This window comes from Microcaecilia unicolor, chromosome 1 (genome assembly GCF_901765095.1).
Source record: "Microcaecilia unicolor chromosome 1, aMicUni1.1, whole genome shotgun sequence".
Classification (NCBI taxonomy): domain Eukaryota; kingdom Metazoa; phylum Chordata; class Amphibia; order Gymnophiona; family Siphonopidae; genus Microcaecilia; species Microcaecilia unicolor.
In genome coordinates, this window is record NC_044031.1 from 504,419,749 (window position 1) to 504,442,924 (window position 23,176).

The 23,176-nt window shown below is 42.1% G+C and overlaps 1 protein-coding gene across 1 annotated transcript in view; it reads left to right on the forward strand.

Moving 5' to 3' along the window:
- Positions 1-23,176, forward strand: part of LOC115477866 (alpha-tocopherol transfer protein-like) — a 73,388-nt gene that overhangs the window by 14,990 nt on the left and 35,222 nt on the right. The window contains exons 2-3 of the mRNA XM_030214983.1: positions 11,614-11,767; positions 17,689-17,882. Coding sequence (XP_030070843.1) covers positions 11,614-11,767; positions 17,689-17,882 — 348 coding nt within the window. The remainder of the gene's footprint in view (positions 1-11,613; positions 11,768-17,688; positions 17,883-23,176) is intronic.

A 23,176-nucleotide genomic window follows, 5' to 3' on the forward strand; every position in this document is an offset into this window, starting at 1 on the left:
ACTCTGTAATAGGGTGCACACCCTGGAAGGTGTGGATGACATGAGAAAGGATCTGGTGAAGCTTGAAGAATGGTCCGATGATTGGCAACTAAGATTTAATTCTAAGAAATGCAGGGTCATGCACTTGGGTTACAAGAATCTAGGGGAGCGGTACAATTTAGGGGGTGAACTGCTTCTGTGTACGAAAGAAGAGTGGGATGTGGAGGTGATTGTGACTGGAAGAGAGGAGGGCCAGAGGAGATATGATAGAGACGTTTAAATACCTCAGTGGCGTTAATGTACAGGAGGTGAGCCTTTTTGAAATGAAGGAATCTTAAGAAAATACTCTTTCACGGAAAGGGTGGTGAATGTGTGAAATGGCCTCCCGGTGAGGGTCATGGAGACGAGGACTGTGTCAGAATTTAAGAAAGCATGGGAGAGGCATGTGGGATCCCTTAGGAAGTGAAGAGTTAGTGGTTACTGAGGGTGGGCAGTCTGGATGGGCCACTTGGACCTTATTTGCTGTCATATTTCTATGTTTCTATGTCATCCGAGTGTCTCCAGACCTTATTCACTCTTGTGGACTGTTCAATCCAAGTTAACCCTGGTACTTCCATTCCGAATTCCTCAGCCACAAAAAGTGCTGACAATGAATGCATCAGTCCTCAGTTGGGGAGCTCATGTAGATGGGCTTCACACTCAGGAGCATGGTCCCTCCAGGTAACAAGTCTTCAGATCAATCTTCTGGAGCTCCGGGCAATCTGGAATGCTCAAGGCTTTCAGAGATTGGCTGTCCAACCAAATTGTCCTCATTCAAACAGATAACCAGGTTGCAATGTATTACACCAACAAGCAGGGGTTACCAGATCACACACTCTGTGTCAGGAAGCCTCCGGATGTGGTGCTGGGCTTCCCAACATAGTATGTTCCCCCGAGCCACTTATCTGGTAGGCAAAAACAACAGTCTGGCCAACAGACTGAGCAGGGTTATACAACTGCACAAGTGGTCTCTCAATACAGATATTGCCCTCGAGATCTTCTGAGAGTGAGGCATCCCCTTGGTGGATCTCTTTGCCACTCAACTGAATCACAAAGTCCCTCAGTTCTGATTCAGGTCCACAACAGACTAACATCAGATGCCTTCCTCCTGCATTGGGGGACAGGTCTGCACTCCTCTTGTGGGGAAGACTCTGTTGAAACGCAAGCAAGACTGCGGCACCATGATCTTAATTACGCCTTACTGGCCTCGGCAGATCTGGTTTCCTCTTCTTCTGGAGTTATCCTGTGAAGAACCATGGAGATTGGAGTGTTTTCTGACCCTCATCATGCAGAATGAAGGATCTCTTCTGCATCCCAACCTTCAATCTCTAGCCCTCATGGCCTGAATGTTCAGAGCCTAGAGTCTGCTTCTCTCGGTCTGTCAGAGAGTGTCTCCCGAGTCTTGCTGGCTTCCAGGAAAGATTCCACTAAGAGATGTAATTTTTTTCAAACTGAGGAAGTTTGCCATCCAGTGTAAGGGTAAGGCCCTATATCCCGTTTACTACCCTACACAGTCCCTTCTTGAATATCTTCTGTACCTTTCCGAGTCTGGTCTCAAGACCTACTCCGTAAGAGTTCACCTCAGTGCAATTAGTGAGTGTTTATCATCAGCATGTAGAGGGTAAGCCCATCTCTGGACAACCTCTAGTTGTTTGCTTCATAAGAAGTTTACTTTTGTCAAAGCCCCCTGTCAAACCTCTGCCTGTGTCATAGCAGTGGCGTTCCTAGCCTGGATGGCACCCGGGGCGGATCGCTGATGCGTCCCCCCCCCCCGGGTGTAGCGCGCCCCCCGCCTGCGAAATGACACCTTCCCCCCCAGCGAAATGACACCCCAACCGGATGCATGCCGCTGGGGGGGGGGGTGCCGCGGTACACGCCTGTGGGGTCCGACTTCGCTAACTACGCTCGTTCGCTGCAGCTCCCTCTGCCTCGGAACAGGAAGTAACCTGTTCTGGGGCAGAGGGAGCTGCAGCGAACGAGCAAAGTTAGCGAACTCGGAGCCCACAGGCGTGCGCTGCGGCACCCCCCCCCCCCCAGCGGCATGCATCCGGTTGGGGTGTCATTTCGCTGGGGGGGAAGGTGTCATTTCGCAGGCGGGGGGCGCGCTACACCCGGGGGGGGGGACGCATCAGCGATCCGCCCCGGGTGCCATCCAGGCTAGGAACGCCACTGCTATGACACAGGCAGAGGTTTGACAGGGGGCTTTGACAAAAGTAAACTTCTTATGAAGCAAACAACTAGAGGTTGTCCAGCGTGCACCCGGGGCGGACAGCCCCCACCGCCCCCCCCCCCCTTGGTACGCCACTGTGTCATAGGACCTCAATGTCATTTTCACCCAGGTGATGAGAGCTCCTTTTGTGCCACTGAATTCCTGCCATCTGAAGTACTTGACCTTGAGGTCATTTTATTGGTGGCTGTTAGTTCAGCTGGTAGAGTCAGTGAGCTTCAAGCCTTAATGGTGGATGCATCCTATACTAAGTTTCATCACTGCAGAGTAGTCCTTTGCACGCACCCTAAGTTCCTGCAAAAGGTTGTGTCAGAGTTCCATCTGAAATAGTCAATTGTCCTAGTGAGAGCACTTGCACACCTTGGACTGCAAGCAAGCATTGGCCTACTATGTGGAGCAGACAAGGCCCCATAGACAGTCCGCCCAACTTTTTGTGTCTTTGATCCCAACAGGATGGGGGTTGCCATCGGGAAATGCACAGTCTCTAATTGGCTGACAGATTGCATTTCTTTCACTTATGCCCAGGCTAGGCTGACACTGGAGGGTCATGTCAAGGCTCATAATGTCAGAGCCATGGCTGCATCGATAGCCCACTTGCGGTCAACCTCCATTGAAGAAATTTGCAAGGCAGCGATGTTGTCTTCCATCCACACATTCACATCTCATTATTACCTTGAGCAGGATACCCAACAGTGATGCAGAATCTGGGGTCTAAAATCCAACTACACCCCCTAGACCCATTTTATTCTGTTCCAGGCTGCACTCTCACTCAGTTTGTATATAGTTTCAGGTTAGTCTGAGTTATGTCCTTGCCATTGCTATGCCCAATTGACCAGAGCTTATTTTCTGTGAGACTGGATGTTTGGGATACTCCACTTGTGAGAATTAATGCCCTGCTTGTCTTCGGAGAAAGTGAAGTTACTTACCTGTAGCAGGTATTCTCCGAGGACAGCAGGCCTTATATTCTCACAAACCCTCCCTTCTTCCCTAGGAGTTGTCTCCTACTTTTTCTTTTTGTAGTATTTAACTATGGTAGCCGCGCACGAGCGGCGGGTGGGAAGGCACCCACTCACGCACAATGGAGTGTGCCTCGCACTCCACAAAAGTTCTTATGGCTTGTCTTAAAGCCTGGACTGGGCAACGTGGTGCCACATTATCCACTTGTGAGAATATAAGCCCTGCTTCCTCTGAGAATACCTGTTACAGGTAACTTTGCTATATTTATCCTTGAAGCATTTATTGTAGAGTGACTGAGTTATAATAGCATTAGTGGAGGAGCAAAGTGGCAATCAAATTTGTGATAATGTTTGTGATGTCTTGTGGTATCGCAAAAGTTGAATTGGGTCTGGGTAATTTTTATTGGAAATTTGAATACTTATTGCCTTTGTAATTTATTGCAAAGTGTTTTTTTTTAAAATTTTTTATTTAAAGTTTCAAATTATATTACAATACATCTTGTTACAGAAAATCAGAGCTCATATATCAATCAAAGAAACATAAAATTAGTCTCACATTTATAGACAAAAAGAGACTTAAAGAAAACACATAGCTCTTTCTTAGACCACCTAGTCAAACACAATGGGGGCATTAGGAAACATTTGGTGGTAATATAATAATAAGAAATAAAAAAGAACATATATGGCTTGGGTTTAACATCCACTTACTATAACCTTAATCCAGATTTTCTTATCATTCAGAAGCTATCTGGTAACTTTTTTTATTTCCAAAAATTCTTTCAGTTGCTCTGGATCAAAGATATATTTTTTATCTAAATACTTAACTAAGCATTTACAGGGATAGGAAAGAGTAAATCTGGCTCCTAATGAACGTGTCTCTTCTCTAAGAGTCAAGAAAACTTTCCGTCTATCTTGTGTGGTTTTCACCACATCTGGATAGATCCAAATTCTATCTCCAAAAAAAGTTTTTGTAGAGCTTTTAAAGAACATTTTCAAAATTGAATTTAGATTTTGTTTGAAGACCATTGAAACTAATAATGTTTTCCGCTCTAAGATTGCCACTTCTGATTGTTCAAGAAGCTCAGTTAAATTTTGCTGATCTTTAGCATCCTTCTTCTTCTCCCCACTCTTTAAATCAGGTAAATAGTATATTCTACTAACTGGAGGGATTAGGTCTGGAGAATAATGAAGGATTTCAATCAAGTATGTCTTAAACATTGCTATCGCACTCAGTTCTAAAGATCTAGGAAAATTCAAGAGGCGTAGATTCAAACGCCTGTTATGATTTTCAAGCTGTTCAATTTTTCGATGTATCAGGATCTTATCTTTTACAAGCAAGTCTGTTTTTACCTTTAAATTGGCAATCTCATTCTGAACAACGGTATTGGTTTTTTCCGAGTCTTTCTTGAAGGTTTCAAATGCAAAAGTTAAGGAGTCTAGTTTATTCACGATCAGAGCAACTGTTGAAGTCAGCGTTTGAATCGCTTCCCAGATAGACTCTAAAGTCACTGCACCTGGAGCCTTCCACTCAATGATGTCAATTACTCCCTGGTTTTCAGTTAGGGCCCCGACAGAAAGATTTCCTTTAGCGCCAACTTCGGACATTTCTAGGAGTTCTAGCCCGCTTCTGAAGGCCGCTGAGCAGGGCGGGGGATTAAGTTCCGGCGAGGATAGAGTAGTATCGATTCCCTGTAGGGAAGGCGTTCCACCTCCGTCTCCCAATGCAGGAACTTGACTCGAGCTGGTTTGATGTGGTGTACTGGTGGCATATCTTTCAAGCGTCGTCTGAAACAAAGCTGTCTCCGAGTTTCCTGCCGTTAAGCTCTTTACAGCTCCTTTCCTCTTAGTATGTGGCATATTATAAGAAAGTATAATGTAAGATAAAGAAGTATTACTTCGAAGAAAGGTTCAGAAGCTTGCAGAGCGTCCTCCAGTCAATCCGCCATCTTCTGTTGCAAAGTGTTTAACACCTTGTACTATCTCTATTTAATACCACCAAACTTTAATAATTGGTACCAACTTAAAGAAACATATCCAAGTGTTTCCATTTATTTTAATATTTAATAAAATATGTGATATCTTTCTTAACAAATTCCTTGGTTGAATGGAGCTTATTTGGAAACCATACTTGAAACCGTGACGTTTCTATTTTTATATTCATTTAGGGGTCCTTTTACTAAGCTGCAGTAAAAAGTGGCCTGTGATAGTACAAACATGTCTTTTGGGTGTGCACTGGACCATTTTTTACCGCATCTAGAAAAAAGGGCCTTTTTTAAGGTGCCGGATAATGGACACGTGCTAAAATTGAAACCAGTGTGCGGCCATTTTTGGCCTGAGACCTTACTGCCACCCATTGACCTAGTGGTAGTGTCTTATGCACTACTCACGCACTAACTGCTGTTTACTGCCGGGTAAGAAGCCCGCGGTAGAAAATAGAAAATAATTTTCTACTGCGGGATTCGGCGTGCACCAAATTTGGAATTACCACCTGGCTCATGCGCTAGCCGGGTGGTAGTGCCAATACGGTGCATGCTGTACGAGTGTACCTTTGTAAAAGGGCCCCTTATTTTTCTTATTATAATTACCCACTCCACCACTTGGGGGTTTACAATACGCTGTGGTGTCAGCTGGTTGCACAGCTAGTCATGAAATGCTACTGTAGTACTGAGCATCTGTAAGAACATGACACCTTTTTTCAACAAAGATTTCAGTACTGCCTCAAGGGGTTGTGGTGCCCAGAGTCAACTGTTGTTGTTGCTGCCTCCCCCCTCCCCAGCATTGACTCTACCTGTTTTTTTATAGCAACGGGAGCATTTTGCTTTACTTTCATTGCTATGCTCTCCTCCATGCTTGGCTGCTAGCACTTCCCAGATTTAAATGCAAGAACAGGAAATACCTATTCTCACGTTTAAACCTGTTGTAGCATTGGTGGCTGGGCAGAGTAGAGAAGACAGTGGTAAGAATAAAGCAATATGCTCTCACTGAAGGCTGAGCCAGTGAGGCAGGCATATGGAGCCTTTGAGCTATGGCGCCCTAAGCCAGTACCTCAATGGACTCGTGCCTTGAAACAGCCCTCGCAGATTCAAATGGCTATGTGAAAATTTCAAAAGAACAACATTAGATACGATTGAGTAATATTCATGCTGTAGATAAACCTTTCCATCTGTGCATTAGTATTGTTACAAGAAATGATTTATCTTGGGGGAAAGAGCTCTAGAGAGCACTCGCTACTGTTTATAATTTAAGAGCAGGTGCTGTATTTATAAGTTTTAGGATATTAATTTCTCCACCAATCACCAAAGGTGATAATTGCAATAAATTAAATAAATTAAGTATATATAAAAGATACCATATACTCAGAACACAAAGAGACTGTAATTTTAGCTTCAAAAAGGTTGATTTAATATACAATTGCACACGAGAGGTAGGTTTTAAGAGATCTTTTACAGATAATCTGTGCTTAAGTAAGGTAAAGTAGCAGGTCTAGATCAAAAGTTATAACTTACAAAGCAGTCTGTTGCAAAGCATTTTGTGGTCCATTGAAGAGCCATGAGGCAGATGGACTGCAGATCAGGAGCAATGCATCTGGATTGGTGCTGAAGAGAGAATCTCCTGGAGGGAGAGTCTTGAAGAGAGAAGAGAGAGAGCGAGAGCTTCTGCAGTGAGTGGATCTGAGTTGCTTGCAGTTGAAGAGAATCTGACTCTTGGGAAACAGCTTTTGCTTTTATATCTTGCAAGCTGCAGGAGGATATGCCATGTGGATCTTTGTCCTGGTTTCCTGGTTTCCACACGGCCCTTGGGCATTTGCAAAGCATTGTGGTATCTTGGCCTCATGTCTGCACACGACTCCTGAGTCTTGGTCTCATGTCTTATGACATCACGAGACTTGCTGTCTGGATTTTGCTGGCAAATGGTCTTTTGATGTACAGGTCTTCCTGCTCAGTCTCTGGAGCAGATACACATTACAAGTCCTTCCTTTCTGCACATGTCTGAAAGCTGATGGGAGGGGCAGGTATACCTTTGACAAGCAAATGTCCTGTTTATGGTTTTCCTCTGAGTTCTTTGTTTTCAATGGGGTATTCAGGTGCCCACCTTAGTCAAGCTTTTGTTAGGTGGGAGGGCAGAGGAAGCTCTTTTGTGTTTGTTAAGTGTTTGTAATTAACTATCCCTGCTATCAGAAGTTCCCAGAAAAAGGGATGGGGAGAGAGGGGCTTGAAATGAAACTATTCTCTCTGCTGCAGTGTCAAATATATAAAAGCTGCACAAATATATTGGTGTATATATAATCCAGCAAAACATCATGCTACATATTTTAGTAATAAACTGATACCATTACAGTATAATGGAAACCTGTTCATTTACTGATCAGTATTAATCTCTGACTAGCGTTTAAGAAATTCTTTCATAAATTTCACTTTTTAAATTGCATGGAATCAGTTCATAGTATGTGTTGTTTTGTTCTCTTGTGATATTACTGTAGCTCTGATAGGGTGTTTTCTATTATGTGAATGATGTCACAATTGTCAGCATTGAACTCTTCTATTGCTTCCTCCCCTCTCATTCTATCCATTTCTCTTTCTACCTTCCACAGCTGTTCCTTGCCTCTACTCTGAAGTGTTCTGAAAGCAGACCTCGCACTAGGAGTATCAAACTCCTTGTAATGTTGGACCAGTTGTAATCAATGAAATTGAAGTGGGCTGACTGGTGCTCCCTATCCTATGTTGTAACCAACTGGGGGTCAGGATTCCATCCCTTGCCCCAGTGCCACCATATTTATACTGGAGCTGTCCCTCACAGCAGCCAAGCCATCCTAACTTCTGAAAGACTCAGTCCCAGTCAGTTCCTAGCCAACTTCTTAACCTGTGGCCAATTATGATGGAGGAGGAAAGTTCTAGAGCAATGGTTCTCAACCCACTCCTCGATGGATACCCAGTCTTGTTTCAGGATATCCACAATGAATATGCATGAGATAGATTTATGTGCACTGCCTCCTCTGTATGCAAATCTATCTCATGCATATTCATTGTGGATATCCTGCAAACCCAACTGGCTGTGTGTTCCTCAAGGACTGGAATGAGAATCACTGGTTTAGAGCTGGTTTAAAGACAAGGAGAAAGGCTTTGTTCTCCTCTGGTTGGTGTTTGGCTTTCAAGGTATACATCTTCAGAGCAAGAAATGGCAACAGCAGTTTGAGGGAACTGAATAGAGCATTGAAGTCCATGGCAGGGCCTTGGCCTCTGGGACAAGACATGGTGGGCTGCTTCTAGCCCACAAGCCATATGTTTGACACCTTATCCTAGGCAATTCAGGAATTATGGATTATTTTGCTTTTCCCTTTTTTCATCACCCATTTTCATGTTCATTTAGAGCTACATTGAAGATTATATTTCAGCCATCAGTGTATTTATCACAAACGATGCATGTCTTAGGTACAATATAAAAATGACAATCTAGGTATTTCAGATCAAATCACACAATATACTAAAGCACTACCCAAGAAAGTTAGTCCAAAGAACATACAAAGTGTGTGTGTGTGTGTGTGTTGGTGGGGGGGGGGGGGGGGGGGGACGACAACATGCCCTTCATCCAAAAAGTAAACTAAGCATGCCATAAACAAGGGGTAGAAGTCTACTAGAATAGGATCATCCAAATAAATCTTTTCACAAGAGTGTACAAATCTATGAGTAGGCATTCCCAGGGCTGAAGTCATAATATAAACACATATTTTATAAAATACATTTGTATACATGAACTCTTGCACAGGTTTATACCTTCTCCAAAGTAAGCATGATTGTGCATGTACTCTGTGTGTACTTGCATATTATTTAAAATATATGCGTACATCAGAACACCTACTCATAGTTTGTATGAAAGTTAGATGCTGTTTCCATGGACTTCCTTTTTTTTAAAATTTTATTTTTAATGCATTTAAATTTTTACAAGTCATATACAAACTTGAACCAGCAATACGGAACTTAAAATTGTAATTACAATTATACTTTTGAAAGAAAAACATTTCTCCCCTCTTTAGACCACTATAAGAAGGGCCACATGAAAGAAAATACATGGAGAAATCCTAAGGAAAACATAAAAATAATATAGCTTAGCACCCATCTATCCAAACTAAATATACCCGAATAATTGGTTCTAGCCAGCAGCCAATTTCTTCATTTTTATAAATTCACTAAGATGTTCTGGATGGAAAAAAGCATATTTTATCCCCAAGAATTTAATCACACATTTACAAGGATAATTAAGATAAAATGATGCTCCTAGGGCTAAAGTTTCAGCCCTAAGAGATAGAAAAGCTCTCCTTCTCTCCTGGGTTGATCTAGTTACGTCTGGAAACATCCATATCTTTTTGCCAAGGATAAGTGCCTTTGCATTTCTAAAGTATAGGCGTTTAATTGCCTCCAGATCTTGCTCAAATACAAACGTCACCATCAGAGTCAACCTTTCAGATTCTTCAGACATAGAAGCTTCTAAGAAATCAGTCAAATTCAAAATATCTTTATTTAATCTTGGTGGGTCAGAAGCCTCCGGAAGCTGTTGTAAATCTTTCTTTGGCAGAATATAATAGATTTTACTTATTGGCGGAAACGTTTCTGGGGAATAATGTAAAATCTCCATTAAATATTTCTTGAATGCGTCCAGAGGACTGACTCCCATAGATTTTGGAAAATTCAGAAAACGTAAAGTTAATCTACAATGAAAATTTTCAATTTGTTCTATTTTCCGATGAATAAAGGTCCTATCTTTGACTGTAGTTATATTGAACTCCTGGAGAGTTTTCAATTCTGATTTTAAATCTTTAACCTGCAAACCAAATTCTTGTTTTATATTTTCCATATTTGTAAAAAGTGAATCCACTTTACTTACAAGAGATGAAATTTCTTTTGTTGAATTGGCCACTGACATGTCCAAACGCTGGAGAGTTTCCCAAATTCTCTCCAGCGTCACCGTCCCAGGTCTGCTGATTAAAGCACTCGGCTGAGGAAGGGGAACATTCTCTTCCTTCCCTCCATCGGTCTTCGCCACCTCCACTCCTCACTCCGAGGGCCCCTGCAAAACCACTTCCGGTCCTGGGAACCCTCCCTGAGGGTAGCGTCCTTCGGGCTGGGGCGGGGGTTCAAGTTCCGGAGGAGATAAGGTAACATCAAGTCCAAAGCTCCGTTGGTCTCCTCCCAATGGGGCTGCTGGACTGCCTCCGGATATCGGGGTAGATGTAGTCATGGTGTATCGCTTCATTGTTTGTTGCCTTGCGGGCGGTCTGGGCAGCGAGGATTCGCCCCTGACCAATCCTTTACGCTTTTATGCGGCATCACTTAAAAAAGAGGAAAAGTTTAGCAAACTAAACTCCGGAGTTCTCAAACCACTAACTTACGTGCCACCATCTTGTCACATGACCCCCCCCCCCCGTGTCTCCCAGCGGACCTCCTTTTTTATGGGACTGATTTTATATCAGGGTATCTGTGTGAAAAATCCAAAAAGGTGCTTATTGTAAGACTATTTTAAAAAGGCAATATAACTTAGGCATCCAGAACCGGTCCCAGTAGCACATATGTGCTGGTGCACCTGTTTGTGTGTGTATTCTATGAGTATTGTATAAAATACATGGGTATATTACAACTCCACCTCTGCTCCACACAAGCCACTCCAAGGGAATACCTACATGCAGCACACATAGCAGTATGTTCACATATATATGAGGAGTGGACATCCTGTGGCCCATGGGCTGAATAAGGCCCGCCATTGAATTTTATGTGGCCCCCGAGACCATGGAAAGTATATATAGAAAATGTCATTAATCATACTTTTCAGAATTGCCACTCTAAGAGTTTGTTTCCATTATTTTTAGCTAAATTGTTACAGGGGTCAGTGGAGTTCTGCGCATTTCTGGTTCTGACAATGTAATGTTGTGGTCCTCTAGGGATAGTACTGATATTCATGCAGCCCTTGCTCAAACCTGGTATATACCATGCAGCAATGCTATAAAAGACTGTTCTTTGTATAAAACAGCATTTTCATGAAGAAAATGCTGTATAAATTACTGTCTTAATGGACAGTCTCTACTCTTTGGTGTTTACAGTCCATTCAAAACCAGCAAACATGGTTCACTTGCACACACACACACACACACACACACACAAACAAGGTTCACTTGCGCACACAAACACAAACAAACAAATACACACACACACTCTCTCTCTCTCTCATGTTTTTGAGTTATGGGAGGAAAAATAAGATTTCTGTCTATGCCACCTACTTTAGTCTTTTCAGTCATGTCACTACTATTTAGAGCAATCAAAATATGGGTGGGAGTTGCCAGTTGGTTTTCACTCATTGTACCATAGATTCTGGGTTGTATCATTTCTCATTATATGTCCTTGACGAAATCAAATCTCTTCCCAGCTTTTGAAGAACTATCACAAATGGAGAGCTGAGTGCCCTGAAATCACTGCAGACTTGCGCCCATCTTCTATCCGGAATCTTCTGTCTGCTGGTTACCATGGTGTTCTGAGGTCAAGGGATTCCTCAGGTAGCAAAGTCCTAATTTACAGGATTGGTAAGCAGTTGTATTTAAGTTATTAGGTAACTATAATAGGAAACTGGTTTGTGTAGTTGCTCCCTTCACTCCAGAACCTAATCGTTTTCCAGCATAACAATATATGTGATATAATAGTGTTATGCAAATCCCTTATTTGGCAAGAACTAATGTTAACATTTTCCCACAGGGCTTTAAGTTTAATTGAAGCAGGGTGGGAACATTTGTCACTGTTGGTAGAAATCCTTTATTAACAGAGATTTTCTGTGTACAAAACTAAATGTACAGAAATAGAATAAATGTCACATTTCAACTTTGAAAAACCACAAATAAAAATAATTATCTAAGTGGTTTACAATAATTTTAAGGATGTGGGAAAGGTGAAAGAACTGATTAGGAGACCTAGGTTACAAAGGATGATTATAAGAGGTGCAAAATTTACTAAGATACAAAAGGAAGGGAAGGTAGTGCCTTATTGAAACAGTGACAAATAAGGGAGGGCCAAACGCCATGTCAGGAAGGAATAGGTAATAAATCAGCTAGTGGGAAAGGCCTGTTTAAATTAATAAGTTTTAAAAGCTATCTTAAATCATAAATTGTGAATCTCTTTAATAGATGATTGTGCTAGTAGTAGTTTAATAAATATATCAGGTGTGCTATTATGGGATTTTAGATTTTGCTCACTCGTTTTCCAGGTAAGTTATGGTTAGTTAAAATGAGTATTTTTCTGTCCATGGAGTCTGTTCCTCCTCCTCTTGGGTATCTACAAACACTGCTAATATTTTCATTTCTTTCTTAATATGACTTTTATACATTCTATATTTCTTTGCTACTTTCTTTCAGCTCAGTAAACCACTCTCTTCTATGCAGTCTAAAAGTAATGGGACTCAATGTCCATTCCTCAGCCTGGTGTAAGTCTGGTTTCTTCTTTTGCTCAACTTATCCGTGTGCACTTAATTTTGCTACACCTTGACTTGCTATGGAGACTGGTTCAGTTCAACTTCTTTCTACCCTCTTCTCCCCCACTACCTATTTGGAATCAATTGACAATATTCAGATCTGTGGCCTGTATTTTAGAATCTCTATTCATGTTCTAGATATCCATAAACTGGCATTTATATGACCATGTTATATGAATGTCTAAATCCCAATTTTATACAACTGGACTTTGAGTAGCTAAAGCTGAAGTACATTTATATGCCATGGGGAAGGGAGGGGGGCTGGGCTGGTCTTGGCATCTTGTGGTCAGGACTAGGGAGGAGCCAAAATATAGATGTCCATTCCCCATTTCAGAAGGGGATTTAAATTTCTTATGCCCTTGACATTTAGACACAATATTTGGGACGTCTAGATTATTAAAAAAAAAAAAGTTCTCTGATTGAGCACTACTCCACTGAAGGAATTAAGGGAGGTAACCATAATCTTCCAGAGGTTGACCCCCCCACCCACAGCAAAACTGGCAAGGGATAACAGGACCTGTGACAGCATTGGGTGACTCTCTTCATAAAGGCAGTTAATAAATCCCAATAAATAAAGCATTGGGAAATATGCACGTTCATGTTTACTAAAAGGTTGACATAAACATCTGTATCCTGCACATGAATATTTATGTTGCCATGTCATAGCATAGACATTCATGTGATCCATGTCCTTGTTTTGCCTCATTCATATCATTATCTAAAATGGATATTCATGCCGCACATAATAAGCGTATGGGTGTCCATTTCGCCATGCAATTTAGAACAGGCTCTATATCGTCAGATCCTGTTCTGAAATAAAAGTGCCACCTGAAATGTATCAACATATCTCTATATGCTATTCCGTTTGCCTAGTTTCCATTTTGTAACTCCATCTGCTAATGTTTCTTTTTCTCTCACACACATGTTTCCAATTATGGTCAACTTTCTTACATAAATCTGAACCTGGAGGTACCCAAAATGTCATTCTTTTTTACCTTACCTTCCTACTTCACACAATTGACATTCACTCTGCAGAAAAGTTTTTCCAACAATCTTCACTTATCTACTGTAATTTCTATAGATCTAAAAAAAAATTGGTTGCTGTACTAAATATGTGACTGTAGTACTATGTCCCTATTATGAAAGAAATGATTCACTGTAAATATATTCCACAGGTAAGTACATAAGTATTGCCACACTGGGACAGACCAAAGGTCCATCAACCCTAGCATCCTGTTTCCAACAGTGGCCAATCCAGGTCACAAATACCTGGCAAGATCCCAGAAAACTCAATACATTTTATGCTGCTTATCCCAGAAATAAGCAGTGGATTTTTCCCAAGTCAATTTAATAATGGTCTATGGACTTTTCCTTTAGGAAGCCATCCATACAGTGGCGTAGGAAGGGGAGGGGCGGTGGGGTGGTCCGCCCCGGGTGCACGCTGGGGAGGTGTCGGCTCCGTTGGGTCCCTGCTCTCTCTGCCCCGGAACAGGTTACTTCCTGTTCCAGGGCAGAGAGAGCAGGGAACCAGTGGAGCCAACGGAGCTCCCAGCGACGTGCACTCGGGGCGAAGTGGCCCTCCCACCCATCCCCTTTCCTATGTCAGAGGTAAGAGTGCGCTCCGGGGGGGGGGGGGGGTGCGCGCCGAGGGGGGGGGGGTGCGCCGTGCTGCACCCAGGGGGGGGCAGCAGCGACCTGCCCCGGGTGTCAGCCGCCTTCGCTACGGCACTGCATCCATACCCTTGGCCTTAAGGGAGGGAATTACAAGTGTCACTCTATCAACATCTAAAGGCTAGCTTAAGGGCATAGTAGCTATTTATTTCTTAAGAACTAATAGCTCAAATCATGGCCTTCAATCATCACAGTATCTGTTCAAAGTTTAGATCTGTCAGCAGCATTTGACCTGGTGAGCCATGAGATGTTATTGTGTAAAGGTTTAGAAGTAGTGTATTAAAATGGTTCCAAGGTTTCCTGGAGAAAGAGATATTTGAAAGTTTGTTGGCAGAATGAATTTTCTGATCCTTGCATATGACCCAGGGTGTACCTCAGGGATCTCCTTTTTATTGTGTACATGAGTGAATTAGGTCTATTTTTATTTCTCATTTGCAGATGATGTTGTTTTGATCTTTCCAGTATTGACAGATATTAATACAGTGAAGGCTAGGATGAACAGTATTTTTTTTTTTGAGATATGTGACGTGGAGGGGCATAATCGAACGGGGGCGCCCATCTCTAAGGATGTTCCAGCAAAGGGGCGGGGAAACCCATATTGTCGAAACAAGATGGGTGTCCATCTTTCGTTTCGATAATATGGTCGGGGATGCCCAAATCTCAACTTTTAGGTTGTCCTTAGAGATGGTCGTCCCCGGTTTTCGGCCATAATGGAAACCGAGGACACCCATCTCAAAAACGACCAAATCCAAGCACTTTGGTCATGGGAGGAGCCAGCATTCGTAGTGCACTGGTCCCCCTGACATGCCAGAACACCAACCGGGCACCCTAGGGGGCACTGCACTGGACTTCAGAAATTGCTCCCAGGTGCATAGGTCCCTTACCTTGTGTGTTGAGCCCCTCAAACCCCCCAAAACCCAGTGCCCCCAACTGTACACCACTATCATAGCCCTATGGGGTGAAGGGGGGCACCTACATGTGGATACAGTAGATTTCTGGTGGGTTTTGAAGGGCTCACATTTACCACCACAAGTGCAACAGGTAGGGGGGGATGGGCCTGGGTCCGCCTGCCAGGAGTCCACTGCACCCACTAAAACTGCTCCAGGGATCTGCATACTGCTGTGATGGAACTGGGTATGACATTTGAGGCTGGCATAGAAGCTGGCAAAAAATATTAAAAATTTTTTTTTAGGGTGGGAGGGGGTTGGTGACCACTGGGGGAATAAGGGGAGGTCATCCCCGATTCCCTCTGGTGGTCATCTGGTCAGTTCGGGCACCTTTTTGAGGCTTGATCGTAAGAAAAAAATGGACCAAGTAAAGTCACCCAAGTACTCATCAGGGACGCCCTTCTTTTTTCCATTATGGGTCGAGGACGCCCATGTGTTAGGCATGCCCCAGTCCCGCCTTCGCTACGTTTTTGACATTCCCCCGTGAACTTTGGTCATCCCCACGACGGAAAGCAGTTGAGGACACCCAAAATCAGCTTTTGATTATGCCGATTTGTGCGACCCTGGGAGAAGGACACCCATCTCCCAATTTGTGTCGAAAGATGGGCACCCTTCTCTTTCGAAAATAAGTCTGCTGGTCTACTATGCTGTCTATTCCAACCTCGCTATCAGGATGCCCTAACTTCCCTGTTTTGGTGATATCTTTGAAAGATACCTTATTTCAATCCATGTGCTTTTGAGCAACTGTCGGCCTTCTCCAAGTTTCTCCTTTTTAATTGCCGATGCCAGCAACCAGGTCCCACCCTGGTTAAGGTGGAGCCCATCCTTTTAGAATAGGCTCCCCCTTCCCCAGAATGTTGCCCAGTTCCTAACAAATCTTAAACCCTCCTCCCTACACCATCGCCTCATTCATGCATTGAGACTCTGGAGTTCTACCTGTCTCTTGGTCCCTGCACGTGGAACGGGGAGCATTTCTGAAAATGCTACCCTGGAAGATCTGGATTTTAGTTTTCTACCTAAGAGCCTAAATTTGGCTCCCAGAACCTCCCTCCAACATTTTCCTATATCATTGTTACCAACGTGTACCAAGACAGCCGGCTCCTCCCCAGCACTATCTAAAATCCTATCTTGGTGACGTGTGAAGTCCGTCACCTTCACACCAGGCAGGCAGGTCACCAGGCGATCCTCACATCCACCAGCCACCCAGCTATCTGTGTGCCTAATAATCAAATCACCAACTACATCAGCCATCCTAACCCTTCCCTCCTGAGCAGAAGCTCCTAGAGATACATCTTCGGTACGAGAGGATATTGCATTCCCTGGTGAGCCAGTCCTGACTACAGGATTATTTCCAACTTTCCCAGGGTGATGCTATCCATTTAGGAGGCCTCTCTGCTCCAAGGCAGCATAGGGGCTGCCATACTACTACTACTATAAATCACTTGGAGGTGGGACTTCTCTACAATGTCCCTGTAGGCCTCCTCTGTGTACCTCTCTGTCTCTCTCAGCTCCTCCAAGTCTGCTACTCTAGCCTCAAGAGAATGGACTTGTTCTCTGAGAGCTAGGGGCTCTTTGCATCTCTCACCAACTGGGAGATAATCATACATGTGATACTCGGTGCAAAAGACTGGATAGCACCCTTCTCGGTGCTGGACTGCTGCCTGCATCTTAGTATTATAGAGTTGTTTAATTAAAATTTCTTCAGGTACTAGGGATATTAGCTGAATATAAAGAGCCTTAAGATTATATGGTATAATATGTAATTTATTTAGTGTTTGCTTCCAGAAACTAATTAAATGTAATAAAAATTAATAAAGATGTAATTAAAACTCTAATAAAAACACTCCTCTTTTTATCCTAATTAGAATAATGACTATAAATGAAGAGTTGTGATAAGAGTGGGTGGGAGCTGCGGAGGGGGTGGGAATGAAGGCTGAACTAAGTCCTACTGTGCGTGTTAGAGGCTATCTGTTAATGCTGTGGTACAAAGTTCAAATTTTAAAACTAGGGGGAAAAGGGTATAGAGACTAGTTGATAAAGTTTGCTTTTTTTTAAATTTTGCCTATATGTAACCTACAGTTCCTCCGTTTAAACCCCAATCTTTATGTTCCCAAAGCACATAGCAAAATAATGTTCTCTTACCAGAGAACTGTCCTATCCCTTCCTCTCCCATAGGAAACTGATGTACTTGTCCCAAGCTTTCTTGTCATACTTACAAGTTTTGAAAGCATTGCAGTGAAAAATGGGCCTTGTTACAGCAATATATTGATTGCTCAGATATATGATTGTTGTGCTACTTGTTAATTGGAAAAATATCTAATAAAAGCATTTGAAACCCTGAAGTTTAAATTAATTTCCTTTACAGGGCGATGGGACCCAAAGCTTTTTACAGCGTATGAAGTGTTTCGTGTAAGTCTGATCACATCAGAACTCATTGTGAAGGAAACAGAGACACAGAGAAATGGGGTCAAAACTATCTTTGATCTTCAGAACTGGCGATATGCTCACGCATTTCAAATTACCCCAACAATTGCCAAGAAAATTGCCAGTGTGATCACAGTGAGTTTAATGCTTGTTAATTAAAAATCCACTAGAGCTGCTTCTTTGTTTCTCATCTTAGTTTTCAAGTTGGAGCATAGTTAGTATTGGTATTTCTGATGTATTACTCAAAGTGTTTCTACACACTGTTATGGACGGAGAGTAGAAGACCTAACATGAAATGTCAGCTGTTGTGTTTTTGAATTCTCTATTGTATATTACATTTTAAGGTAGTGTTTCACAAGTTGGTCCTGGAGAACCCCCTTGCCAGTCAGGTTTTCAGGATATCCAGAATGAATATGCATGAAGTTGATTTGCATACACTGTCTCCATTACAGGCAAATAAATTTCATGCATTTTCATTGTGATTATCCTGAAAACCTATCCAGTGTGATCACAGTGAGTTTAATACTTGTTAATTAAAAATCCACTAGAGCTGCTTCTTTGTTTCTCATCTTAGTTTTATTTATTTATTTATTTATTTATTGTATTTGTACCCCACATTTTCCCACCTTTTTGCAGGCTCAATGTGGCTTACAGAGTATGGAAATGAGAATGTCAATACATGATTTAAGAAAACAGTCGATCATAAGCTGAGGTGAAAGAGGAATTTAGGTAGAAGGTGTTAGGTAAGGTCGTGTGTGAGGTGTTTTGGTGTACTTCGGTGGTTTAAGGAATGATTTGTTTCATTGAGGGTGACTTTTGTAGGCTCTGTTGAAGAGATGTGTTTTCAAAGCTTTGTGAAAGCTGGTTAGATTGGTCATGGTTTTTAGGGCCATGGGTAGTGCGTTCCAAAACTGTGTACTTTTGTATGCAAAGGTGGTAGCATAAGCCTGTTTGTATTTCATTCCTTTACAGCTGGAAAAATTCAGGTTGAGGAATTTGCGGGCTGATCTTCTGGCATTTCTGGGCGGTAAGTCCACTAGGTTTAACATATAGAGTGGGGCATCTGCGTGAATGATTTTGTGTACAGTCATGCAGATCTTGAACTCAATTCGTTCCTTGAGCGGGAGCCAGTGCAGTTTCTCTCTGAGGGGTTTCGCACTTTCGTATTTAGGTGTTCCAAAAATGAGTCTGGCTGCTGTGTTCTGGGCTGTTTGGAGTTTTTTGATGGTCTGTTCTTTGCAGCCTCCGTACAGAGCGTTACAGTAGTCCAAGTGGCTTATTACCAAAACTATTGTCACACCTTTAATTCACATCCTTAAAGTATTGTCAGGTTTTATTTTGTTCCTTTCCATGACACACTATGCAACCAAATCAGAAACCTTAAAAAGTTTACATTTCTTAAGATCTAATAAAAGCTTTAAGGATTATTTTTCCTGCAGATTCATACTGGTTTGTAATTTAAGTACTTTGCCCAGGTTGTGTAAGCTGTCATTTAATGTTTTGTGGAAAACAGGGCTGCATTACAGATTAACAGCAGGATTTTAAACATATTTGCCCTCAGCAATTAAACATGCCAGAATATAACATCCATTAACTAGGAGCTGCAAGTCAGTGCCCTAAAACAAACATCCCAATCACTAACATTTAGCTAAGCCCCCTTTGTCTACTCTGAAAAGTACACCAAACAGTTATTCATTAGCACTTTCCCTCCACCTATATCCACCCATAACTCCTCCCCATACAAAAACACCCACACTTGCACATAACCATAACTTCCTCCACAGCTCTAACCATACCAATAACTCCCCTTATACCTAAAGACATATACCTATACCTGCCCTCTTAGATAAATATCCACCTTACTAACCTCACATACCATAATTCTTCTTTACACAAAATCTCCTGCCATGTGTACACACATAATTCTAAACTTCCCTCCGCCCTCCCCCCCCCCCTCCACAGGAACACAGTAAATATTTACTATACTGCCTTTTGACCAAACACTGAAGCAATTTATATCATAGAGTACATTCAGTGAGATAAGCAACATTTCATATAGTGTCACCCTGTAATCTGAGCACTTCTTATGCATTCTACTAGTTATTATATCCATAGGTTCTCAACCCAGTCTTTGGGAGTATCTTTGGGGGTTTATTTTTCAGGATGTCTGTATAAATGCATAGGTGGGAAGAAAGAGGAATGCAAGAGAGGGGAGCAAGAATGTGGGGGAAAATAAGTGAGAAGAGTGGGAGGGGAGAAAGGGATGTAAGAATATGACTAGGGAACAATAGGAATGACCAAAGAGAGAAGACAAACATTGGAAGAAATAGAGAGAAGAAGATAGCAATGGAAAGGAAGGTGAAAAAGATTAAATCAAAGGGAGAGGAGAAATGGTGGGAGAGGAAGAAGGAAAAGAGAGAAGAGGGAAAACAGAGATGGCAGGAGATAGCAAGATTTTTGGACTGTGAGAAAAAGGAAAGGAACTGAATGCAAAGTGATAACATAGAAAGAATAGGATGAGAAACAGAAGGGAAAGTACAGGAGAAAGAATGTAAATGAAGAGAATGGGACAGTAAAAGGAAGAGACTATATTAAAACATCCCCTACTGAAAGAAAGAGAGAAGAAAAAAGAGAAGACTGAAATAGAAAAGGAAGGTGGCTACCAGAAAGAAAAAGAGAGGGAAAAAGTAATAGTGACAAGGACACCAAAGGTTAAAAACAATCAACATTCACTATCATCAAATAATAAAATAAAGAAGAAAGTAGTTCCCCGTTTGGGAGTCAGAATGTATGCTGGTGGAAGGAAACAAGGGGACACCTGATGGGGAAGGGAGTGGTACTTTATTGTTTAATCTCTATATGTCAGCTTTAGGTGTTTTATTTGCTGATATGTGTAAGTTACAGAATGTATGTAGAAGATCTTTTTCTCTGTTTTCGTAGGGGAGAATTTGGCTGGAACATTAAAAGAATATATGGATTGTGTAGGGAATTGGATGAAAAGTCACAAGTTTTTTTTTATTTTTTATTTTTGTTACATTTGTACCCCGCGCTTTCCCACTCATGGCAGGCTCAATGCGGCTTACATGGGACAATGGAGGGTTAAGTGACTTGTTAATGTTGAATTTAATGAAGACAGAAATTGTGTTGATTGGTAATAGAGCCAATCCTTTTTATGAGGTAAAATGTGATTTAGATTGGGTTGTAGTTTCTACACAGCAGACAGTGAAAAGCTTAGGTGTGATTATTGATTCCCGCTTATTTATTTTGTGTACAGATAAGGTAAGTTGTGAAGACCTGTTTTATTTATTTGCATGTGGCTGTAAAACTACGGTCATTGGTTAGTGCTTGGTTCTGGAAGTTGCATGCATTTCTTCGCTGTGTTTTCTTCTTTTCAAATAGTAGTACAATCTTTCATTTTGAGTAGACTGGATGATTGTAATATGCTATATCTGGGTATTGTAAAGTCATGAATTAGAGTACTGCAGGTTGTTCAGAATCAGAAGCTAGAAAGATAAGTGGTGGTAGCAGACAAGAACATGTGACACCAAAGTTAAAACAACTACACTGGTTACCGATTGAGTATCGGATACAGTATAAATATACCAATGTTTATTTTCATCAGCACCTTGGTATTTGAAACAGGGTGATTCAGTTTTATAAATCACCACAGCAGCAGAGATCTGATACTGAAAAGAAGGTATTTATGCTAGATTGGATAGAATATGCTATGTTGAAATATCAGTAAGTTCATTTTCTATTGCTGGACCACTATTGTGGAATACATTTCCCAGGCATTTTTGTTTTTACATCTTGTTGCACCAGTTTAAGAATGTATTGAAGACCCATCTACTTGTACAGGCATTTTCTGATCTGTGGAGTAGTGGCCTAATGGTTAGGGTGGTGGACTTTGGTTCCTGAGGAACTGAGTTTGATTCCCGGTACAGGCAGCTCCTTGTGACTCTGGGCAAGTCATTTAACCCTGCATTGAGCCTGCCATGAGTGGGAAAGCACGGGGTACAAATGTAACAAAAATAAAATGTTTAAGTGTTCATGAATCTCTGATTTGGCAAGATTATTGGCAGTGTAACTCTATGGACAGGTTTTCCAGAGATGAGCCTGTTGAGAAAGGCTTGTTTTTTTTATGTGGTGTAATCCCGTCCTATTGCCCCTTAGGAGGGGAAAACACTTCAGCCTTAGAGAAAAAGCTCTTTGGCTGGAATAAGAGAGACAATCAGACTTTAGGCACAACCAAGTAAAATCTTTATTGGTATTTCTCTAATACAAAAGTGATTGATCCCTCTGGAGCAGTTTTTGGACACACAGCCAGCAAGACGTTCAGGCTGAGCTACAAGGCTTCTCAGTTTGGCTTTCTCATTCTGCACTTACATACGGTTATAAGTTTCATTTCTTCTAAATCATGTGATTTCTTCTAGTACATAAGTACATAAGTACATAAGTAGTGCCATACTGGGAAAGACCAAAGGTCCATCTAGCCCAGCATCCTGTCACCGACAGTGGCCAATCCAGGTCAAGGGCACCTGGCACGCTCCCCAAACGTAAAAACATTCCAGACAAGTTATACCTAAAATGCGGAATTTTTCCAAGTCCATTTAATAGCGGTCTATGGACTTGTCCTTTAGGAATCTATCTAACCCCTTTTTAAACTCCGTCAAGCTAACCGCCCGTACCACGTTCTCCGGCAACGAATTCCAGAGTCTAATTACACGTTGGGTGAAGAAAAATTTTCTCCGATTCGTTTTAAATTTACCACACTGTAGCTTCAACTCATGCCCTCTAGTCCTAGTATTTTTGGATAGCGTGAACAGTCGCTTCAGATCCACCCGATCCATTCCACTCATTATTTTATACACTTCTATCATATCTCCCCTCAGCCGTCTCTTCTCCAAGCTGAAAAGCCCTAGCCTTCTCAGCCTCTCTTCATAGGAAAGTCGTCCCATCCCCACTATCATTTTCGTCGCCCTTCGCTGTACCTTTTCCAATTCTACTATATCTTTTTTGAGATACGGAGACCAGTACTGAACACAATATTCCAGGTGCGGTCGCACCATGGAGCGATACAACGGCATTATAACATCCGCGCACCTGGACTCCATACCCTTCCTAATAACACCCAACATTCTATTCGCTTTCCTAGCCGCAGCAGCACACTGAGAAGAAGGTTTCAGCGTATCATCGACGACGACACCCAGATCCCTTTCTTGATCCGTAACTCCTAACGCGGAACCTTGCAAGACGTAGCTATAATTCGAGTTCCTCTTACCCACATGCATCACTTTGCACTTGTCAACATTGAACTTCATCTGCCACTTGCACGCCCATTCTCCCAGTCTCGCAAGGTCCTCCTGTAATCGTTCACATTCCTCCTGCGACTTGACGACCCTGAATAATTTTGTGTCATCGGCGAATTT